We start from the raw sequence: 8,182 nt of genomic DNA, 5'->3' as shown, positions 1-8,182 counted from the left end.
AAAAAAAAAAAAAAAAGAAGCGGTAATATTCAAGGTATAAACCAAAAATAAAATTATAAGCACCCCCCCCCCGCAACCATCTGAATGGACCCCGTCCTCTCTGCCAAGGGCATTCCAAAGTTAAGCTGAAAAACTAGTTCAGGCCATAATCACAAGAGGGAGTGGGACATGCCTCATCATACCCTCATTCCTTTTGGAATTACTGATAGAACAGACCTTTAAGTCTGATTTAAAAAAAGATTTTACAATCTATTTTATCTGAAGTCTGCTGCTATCTGGACACACCCAGTGGAAGAAAAACAGGATATCTGAATATGATGGGTGGATTGTATCAATATCAATATCCTGGTTGTGGTACTGGACTGGAGCTTTGTAAGATGTTAGTATTGGAGGAAACTGGGTAGAGTCCACAGGATCTCTCTACATTTTCTTCCCTTCCTTCCTTTCTTTGTCTCCACAATCCCTTATGGTAACCCAGACATTCCTTTCTATGGATAACTCAACCAATTGCCCGTCAGAAACTCTTTGAACCCCCTATGGCTTGGAAACGCCATGGCTTCCATGTGTCCTGCTTTTCTGGATGGAACTAATGTTCATCTTACATGTATTGACTGATGCCTTATGTCTCCCTAAAGTGTATAAAACTAAGTGGTGGGCCAGGTGCTGTGGTTCACACCTGTAATCCCAGCACTTTGGGCGGCCGAGGCAGTTGGATCACCTGAGATCAGGAGTTTTACACCAGCCTGGCCAACATAGCAAAACCCCATCTCTAATAAAAAGGCAAAACTTAGTTGGGTGGAGTGGTGCATGCCTGTAGTCCCAACTATTCAGGAGGCTGAGGCAGGAGAATCACTTGAACCTGGGAGGTTGCAGGTGCAGTGAGCAGAGATCACACCACTGCACTCCAGCCTAGGGGATAGAGCAAGACTCCCTCTCAAGAAAAAAAAAAAAAAAAAAGGTGTGGCCTGGCAACGTTGGGCACATGGTTCTCAGGATCTCCTGTGGGTTGTGTCATGGGCCATCGGCCATCCACATTTGTCTCGGAATAAATCTCTTCAAGTGTTTTACAGAGTTTGACTCTTTTAATTGACAAGGGAAAAAAAATACAAAGACAGGGACAAACAAACAAATGTAATGAGAAAGCAGACAAAGACAAGGGGGCCAGCACTGGAAAGCCAGGTGTGAATACTCAAGGGCAGGCATTTAAATGATTTGATAGCTCTGCCAAGCCTGTAGCTTCAAAGAGAAGGAACAAGTGTTTTTGTTCATTCCTAGAGTACAGAAGTGAAATCAGAGGGGCAAAGAAAGACAAACAGATGTCCAGAAAACAGACACGGGCAGTTGGCTCAGGATAGAGGGTTGGAGGTCAGCTGTCCCTGGCACAGGCCAACCTTAGGTTGAAGTCCTCCACCCGATTGGGATCCAAAAGGCCTGCAGCCGAGGAGGGCGGATGGCTGGAGCTCCGGAGTTAGAGAACAGCCTGGGCAGCGGGGCAAAACCAGGTTTCTACAAAAAATGGTGTGGCACCCACCGTAGCCCCAGCTACTTTGGGAGACTGAGGTGGGAGGACTGCTTGAACCTAGGAGGTTGAGGCTGCAGTGAGCTGTGATCGTGCCACTGCTACAATCTGGACAACAAAGCAAGACCCTGTCTCTAAAGTGAAATAAAAGAAGCTTTTCGTTCTCAGCTACACCTGCAGGGCTGCCCTGGTAGAAAAAAAATATATATGAGATGATATGTCTGGGTCAATTACATAGAAGAGGGCCTGATGCACAGTCAGCACTATACAAGGGCTGGTTGTGGTGGCAGAACAAAGATAAGGACAACCAGGATGAAGCAAAGCAAGAGGAAACAGACAGTACAAACAGGGACAGAGACGATTTGGAAACCGAGTGTTGGAGGCCAGCCCTCCCTGGCAGAGGCCAACCTTGGGTTGAAGTCCTTACACCCGACTGGGATCCCAAAGGCCTGCGGCCAGCAGTGATGTTCCAAAAGCTTGCCCGGGTCGGGGAAGCCCAGCTGCAAACCCTTTCTCAGCCCTGCACATAAAAGCCAGCATGGGCCGTCGAAACTCTGTTGCCCAGGTGGAGACTGCTCTGGACGCCTCCCAGGGTCCAGCGGACGGCAACACCTGCCACAGCGCGAGGCACAAAGGGTGCACTACAGGAAGGAGTGGGGGCAGAGACCGAGGCGAGGAGGGGACCGCCCAACTGTCTCTCCCCTGCGTGTGCTGCACCTTCGCACTCCGAGCATCGCCTCCCCTTGAGAGCCTGATCCAAGGCGGGGGCTGGACGCGTGGGCCCCTCTCTTTGGCCTCCCTGACGTCCCTGGCCTCCTGCAGGAGCAGAGATGCGGCCAAGTGTCGCGGCCGCGGTGGCCGCGGGGCTGTGGGTCCTGTGCACGGTGGGTGCGGCGGCCCCCCGGCGCTGCCTGCTCTCGCACTACCGCTCGCTGGAGCCCCGGACGCTGTCGGCGGCCAAGGCGCTGAGGGACCGCTACGTGAGTGACCGCCCAGGCCCTGCGTCCCCGGGACCCTGGCCCCGACGGGTTCCCACACGTCCGTCCCTGTCCCGAGGGGTCCTACGTCCTAGAGCCTCTCGTATGTCACAGCCCACAATTCCCAACACGAGACCCCCGCAGACCCCGTCGGCAGCGCGAACGCAGGCCCAGGGTCAGTCACAGAAGGGCGCCCGGCCGGGCGGACTCGGCTCCAACTCGGGGCGCAGGGCTTTGCTGAGGGAGCGCGGGGTGCAATTCAGCCCCGGTTCACGCACTCGGAGAGCTCGTGGTTCAGTGTACGACACGCACAACGGTACCCGGCCAATGCCTATCCACGTCCAGGAATCCCAGACGGCACAGCGGTTAGGGGCCCTGGCGAGGGGGCCCATCCCTACGCTATCGATAGCTGCCGCTTGTCCCGCAGGAGGAAGAGGCGCTGAGCTGGGGACCGCGCAACTGCTCCTTCCACCCCAGGAGGGATCCTCCGCGGCCGTCGGTGAGGCCCGGGACGGGAGGCGGGGGAGGCACGGCCCGATCGCGGCCCCCTCTAACGCCCGCGCGTCCCCGCAGTCCTGCGCTTGGCTCCGACACGTGGCCCGAGGCATCGCGGACGCCCAGGCCGTGCTCAGCCGCCTGCACCGCCCGGAGCTGCTCCCCGGCGCGGGCCCGATCCTGGAGCTGCTGGCGGCCGCGGCGGCCTGTGTGAGTGACCGCCGCGCCCCGCCGCCCCTTGCCCCCGCCGGCTTCTCTGCGTCCTCAGGCCCTCCGCGAGCCCAGCGCTTTGCGAGTCTGTCCCGCTTAGCGGAAAAACCCGTCCAGACCCGGGTCGGGTCCTCTGGGTGTCCACAAAGCCGGGCTCGGGTCTGCGGCTGGGGGGCCACGGGCAGATGCACAGGGAGTGGGGGGCCCTGTCCTTCGCCTTCTCCATTTGCCCCGTGTCCCCCCTCCAGCTCGAGCTGGCCCGGCCCGGCTCCTCCAGGAAGGTCCCCGGGGCCCCGAGGAGGCGTCACAAGCCGCGGAGAGCTGTGAGTGCAGCCGGAGGGACGAGCTTAGCCTGCAGGGAGGAGCGGGCGAGGCGGACAAGGCCGGGACTGAGCAGGGCTGGGAGCGGCGGGACTAGAGGGGGCTCCTCGGGAGGGAAGAGCCTGGCTCAGCCCCGCTGCGCTCCTCCCGGGCTCCAGGACTCGCCTCGGTGCCGCGAAGCCCGCGTGGTCTTCAACCTCCTGCGCCTGCTCACGTGGGAGCTCCGGCTGGCGGCGCACTCGGGGCCTTGCCTCTGACCCCGCCCCTTCCGCCAGCCCCGAAACCTCCACGCCATTGGCTGCCGAAAGTGGCCCCTTTCGCCCATTGGCCCGACCAGGGGAGGCTCTCAGCCAATAGGCACTGAGGCACGAGAACTTCTCTGCCATCTTGGGCCTGACTTGGATCCTCTGTCTCGGTTACAAGAAGCGCGGGTCCTTCCTCCAGGGAAGAGAGCGCCGTTCCCCAGGAAGCAGCGATGTTTCCTTGGGGTGCATTGTACGATCCCCCAAGGGCCGCTGTAGCAGGAAGAGACTTGAGCTCTGGAAACCGTGGCTGACCCCAGGCACGGCACCAGTTCCTCCTCGTGTGGTTACCAGGACACCCCCAAACCCGGGACCCAACCCTGGTTTTGTAGCCCCACAGCCAGCTTTGGGATTCTGTGAATCCGTGACTCTTGGATCCGGCATCTGGGGGGTACCATTCCCTGAGGGATTTGGTAGTGAAATCCAAGAATCCTTACCTGACTGTAGTTGTTTAGATTCCCTGACCTATGTTGTTTGTAGTTGTGAAATTCCTGTGTATTTGCTCTTCTGTCTCCTGGTTTAAATTGACTGCAGTTATTAAAGAGTGTTTTGATTGCATTGGTTGTTTTCCGTAGGATGGTTCTGAGGGGCACCTTACAGCAAAAACAGTGGCTGAGCCAGGGACTCGGGTGGCCTGAGTTTCAGTTCTCACCCTGCCAGTTAATTCCAGTGTAATGCAGGACAAATTGTTTTCTGAGCCTGTGTTTCCTCACCTATAGGATGGGTTAGTATACTTGCCTTGTGGAGGAGTAGTGTACGTTGAGATCACGTTTTAAACTCTCCAGCTGAGGTCCTGGTATGGTCTTAATGAGTGGGTCCCATTAAATAATCACTCACATAAACACACAAACAGTTGTGTTTTTCATTTTTTCTCCACATCTGTGCATCAGGAATCTGTGTTGCTGAATGCACCCCTCCTTGCCAAGGTCACACAGCTAGTGAGGGTCACAACTGGATTGAACCCTAGACCCTTCAGCTCCAGGACTCATGCTGTTCATCACTGCCTGAAGTTCCCTAAGAAGAACAGCACCCACGTGGTGTCCAAGTCCTTGGTCACACCTCAATTCTTGAGCAGAGCCTCATATTCCTGAGCCTTTCCTTGCCTGGGTAATTAAGATATGTTGGCCTCTGGGTGTGGTGGATCACACCTGCAATCCCAGCAATTTGGGAGGCCGAGGCAGACAGATCAGTTAATGTCAGGAGTTTGAGACCAGCATGGTCCAATATGATGAAACACTGTCTCTACTAAAATAATTTAGCTGGTAATGGTGGCATGTGCCTGTAATCCCTGCTACTTGGGAAACTGAGGCAAAAGAATTGCTTACACCCAGGAGACAGCGGTTGCACTGAGTCACTGCACTCCAGCCTGGGTGACCGAATGAGACCCTGTCTCAAAATATGTGTATATTGGCCAGGAGTGGTGGCTCAGGCCCGGATTCCCAGCACTTTATAGGCTGGATGAGGAAGATTGCTTGAGCCCAGGAGTTTGAGGCTGCAGTGAGCTATGATCATGCCATTGCACTCTGGTGACAGGGTAAGACCCTGTGTTAAACAACAACAAAACCAGAGCAGGCAGAATCCTCTTGGGAACACACTTTCCTGTAGGTGATCCCTGAGTCTCCCTCAGTTTCTCTTTCCCTCCAGCGGCTCACCTGGCTCACGGGCCCCGCCCTGCTCTGGGCTTTCCCAGCCTGGGGCTCCCCTGGTGGCCGGTTTCTTACCTAAAGGCTGTGTTTTCATTTTTCCTACATCAGCTGGGGCCGCCCTTCTGCCCGGCATAAAAGCTGCCCCATGGAGCTCAGGCAGCAATCACGTCCCAGACAGAGCTCGAAATTGACAGAAAGAGTCGAGGCCGAGACACAGGCTGAGATCTGGAAGAGGAGACTGAAAAGAACAGAGACTCCAAATAAGACCCAGAGAGACCCCGGGTGACAGCCTCAGAGAGACCCCGGGTGGCAGCCTCAGAGTGGTCCTTCTGCTGACGAAGACCAGAGATCAGGAATGAAACGAGGTGAGCCCCACATCTCTGTCTGAGATGCAGCTCCTGCAGCCCTGCCCTCAGGGGGCAGCCGCACCATCTCCTCAGCTCCCTTTCTTTCTGTGACACAGGCCTGATCGGGGGCTGCATGGCAGTACTGGTGCTGATGGCCGCAGTGCTGATGGCCGCAGTGCTGACCGTCACTGGAGCAGTTCCTGTCACCAAGCCTGTCGGTGCCCTCCCGGATGCAAGGGGCTGCCACATAGCCCAGTTCAAGTCCCTGTTGCCACAGGAGCTACAGGCCTTTAAGAGGGCCAAAGATGCCTTAGTGAGTCTCCCCCTGCCCTCCTGCCTCAGGCTAGCCTCCACCCCCAACTCCAAGGATCACCATGCTTTCCCTCTCAGCTTCCTTCACTGGGGTAGCCTCTTCCCTTCCTGCAGTGGGCTATCTCAAGCTCCTACTGCAGGGGGCTAATTCATGTTTTCTGGCAGTGCAGGGTCCTCTACCGTCCTCCCAGGAGTTCACCTCCCCTATCCTGTTGTCAGCCCTCCTGCAATCCCCCTAGAGTGGTCTAACCTCCACCCCTCCTGCTGGGCTAACCTGTGCCCTTGCTGTCTAGGAACAGTCACTTCTGCTGAAGGACTGCAGGTGCCACTCCCGCCTCTTCCCCAGGACCTGGGACCTGAGGCAGCTGCAGGTGAGAGGGGGAGTCAGGCCTATCCCTGCCCTCCCAGCCCCGCTCCCCAGGCTCTGCAGTGGCTCCCTCACCTTCTCCTTCTCCCTTGTCCCTCTCTCCTCTCCCCACACCTGCTCCCCCTTCCCTCTGCTCCCACTTGACCCCACTGGCTGTGCCCTCTCCCCTGTGTCTGTCACCTTCACTGGTTCCTCTCTGTTCTCACCCCTCTACCTGTTCCCCTCACGTTTTCTTTCTCATCTCTTCTCAGGTGAGGGAGCGCCCCGTGGCCTTGGAGGCTGAGCTGGCCCTGACGCTGGAGGTTCTGGAGGCCACTGCTGACAATGACACGGCCCTGGGGGACGTCCTGGACCAGCCCCTTCACACCCTGCACCACGTCCTCTCCCAGCTCCGGGCATGTGTGAGTACTTGGGGCCCGGGCACCAGGTCTGTGAGCTCTGAGCAGCAGCTTCCCCTGTCCTGGCCCAGCTCTGCCTCACACACCACCCTCCTCTGCACACAGGTCCAGCCTCAGCCCACGGCAGGGCCCAGGCCTCGGGGTCGCCTCCACCACTGGCTGCACCGGCTCCAGGAGGCCCTGAAAAAGGTGAGTGACCCGGGTAGGGAGACACTGGGGTCTGGGGAGCCACTGGGAGACCAGACCCTGGACAGCTCCTGACCTGTCCCCTCCTCCCCTGCAGGAGTCCCCTGGCTGCCTAGAGGCCTCTGTCACCTTCAACCTCTTCCGCCTCCTCACGCGGGACCTGAAATGCGTCGCCAGCGGGGACCTGTGTGTCTGACCTTCCCACCTCCCTGCCACCCATCATGGAATCTGAGATTTTATTTATACATCAACCACTTGTCTTAATTTATTGCCACCCAATTGCTATTTATGTATTCGTGTGTGTAAACCCAACTCACCTCTGGGAAAATGTTTATTTTTCTACTTTTTATAAGGCTTGTTGAAATAAAGAGTGAGGAAAAGGCATGGATGACGCGGGCTTGCGTGTGTGTTGGTGTGCATTTCCTTTGCGTTGCTGCCGTAACAAATTACCCCAAAGGCAGCATCTTCCAAAGACACAGTTGATGAGCTGGGGGTCTGATGTCAGAGGCTCGCTGGCCCTGGCGGTTTCTCTCCTGTGGGGCTCACAGGCTGGAATCCAAGTGTTGCTGCCAGGTTCTTACTGGGGGCTCTGGGAAAATGCTCGTTTCAGGGTCAGTCACATTGTTGGCAGATCACTGTTCGTTGCTGCTGTAGGACAGAGGTTCCTGCCCTCCTTCTGGCTGTGGGTCCACCCTGAGCTGGCTCTGCCGAAAGAGACCTCCACTCCTCTCGCTGGGCTAACCTCCACCCTCCCGGCAGTGGGCTATCTCCTGCTCCTCCTGCAGCGGAGGGTCCTCTCACATCCTCCCGGAAGTTAACTTCCCCCATCCTGTTGTCAGTCATCCTCTAATCCCAGTGGGGTGGTCTAACCTCCATCCCTTCTGCTGGGGGCTAACTGGTGCCCTTGCTCTCTAGGAAGAGTCGCTCCTGCTGATGGACTGTAGGTGCCACTCCTGCCTCTTCCCCTGGACCTGAGATCAGAGGTAAAATACATAATGTATCCTATTCCCCGTGACAGTGGAGGACAGAATGATTTCACTGCCCTGAAAACTCACTGCTCTTCTCCACCCATGCTTCTCCTGCTCTTCATGGTCCCTGCCGA

At 56.8% G+C, this 8,182-nt stretch overlaps 2 protein-coding genes across 3 annotated transcripts; both read left to right on the top strand.

Annotated features, from left to right (window-relative positions):
• Positions 1-2,075: 2,075 nt before the first annotated feature.
• Positions 2,076-4,596, top strand: LOC108285722 (interferon lambda-4-like). 2 transcript variants are annotated; one of them, XM_017503065.1, is made up of 5 exons: positions 2,350-2,499; positions 2,924-2,995; positions 3,070-3,201; positions 3,450-3,524; positions 3,681-3,779. In XM_017503065.1, exons 1-5 carry the CDS (start codon positions 2,350-2,352, stop codon positions 3,777-3,779), a joined length of 528 nt encoding a protein of 175 aa, XP_017358554.1. The 2 variants fall into 2 exon arrangements, with proteins under 2 accessions (XP_017358555.1, XP_017358554.1); XM_017503066.1 differs by lacking the exon at positions 3,070-3,201 and having other exon boundaries at positions 2,076-2,499; positions 3,681-4,596.
• Positions 4,597-5,577: 981 nt separating this feature from the next.
• On the top strand, positions 5,578-7,464 carry LOC108285721 (interferon lambda-3). The gene is made up of 6 exons (XM_017503064.2): positions 5,578-5,835; positions 5,934-6,130; positions 6,423-6,500; positions 6,748-6,897; positions 7,000-7,083; positions 7,178-7,464. The coding sequence occupies exons 1-6, from the start codon at positions 5,826-5,828 to the stop codon at positions 7,274-7,276; spliced, it is 618 nt and encodes a 205-aa protein (XP_017358553.1). The 5' UTR covers positions 5,578-5,825; the 3' UTR covers positions 7,277-7,464.
• Positions 7,465-8,182: the final 718 nt, after the last annotated feature.

Source organism: Cebus imitator, unplaced genomic scaffold (genome assembly GCF_001604975.1).
Source record: "Cebus imitator isolate Cc_AM_T3 unplaced genomic scaffold, Cebus_imitator-1.0 Scaffold306, whole genome shotgun sequence".
Lineage (NCBI taxonomy): Eukaryota > Metazoa > Chordata > Mammalia > Primates > Cebidae > Cebus > Cebus imitator.
The sequence above is the reverse complement of the archived record's forward strand: the minus strand, read 5'-3'. Positions and strand labels throughout refer to the sequence as shown.

What these genes read in the sequence shown, in the direction of transcription:
- LOC108285721 (XM_017503064.2), top strand. An exon ending in TCTCCCAGCTCCGGGCATGT is followed by an intron (nt 6,898 to 6,999) that starts GTGAGTACTTGG and finishes CTCTGCACACAG; the next exon opens with GTCCAGCCTCAGCCCACGGC. An exon ending in TCCAGGAGGCCCTGAAAAAG is followed by an intron (nt 7,084 to 7,177) that starts GTGAGTGACCCG and finishes CCTCCCCTGCAG; the next exon opens with GAGTCCCCTGGCTGCCTAGA.
- LOC108285722 (XM_017503065.1), top strand. Translation starts at nt 2,350, where the DNA reads ATGCGGCCAAGTGTCGCGGCCGCGGTGGCCGCGGGGCTGTGGGTCCTG. An exon ending in AGGCGCTGAGGGACCGCTAC is followed by an intron (nt 2,500 to 2,923) that starts GTGAGTGACCGC and finishes CTTGTCCCGCAG; the next exon opens with GAGGAAGAGGCGCTGAGCTG. An exon ending in GTCACAAGCCGCGGAGAGCT is followed by an intron (nt 3,525 to 3,680) that starts GTGAGTGCAGCC and finishes CCCGGGCTCCAG; the next exon opens with GACTCGCCTCGGTGCCGCGA.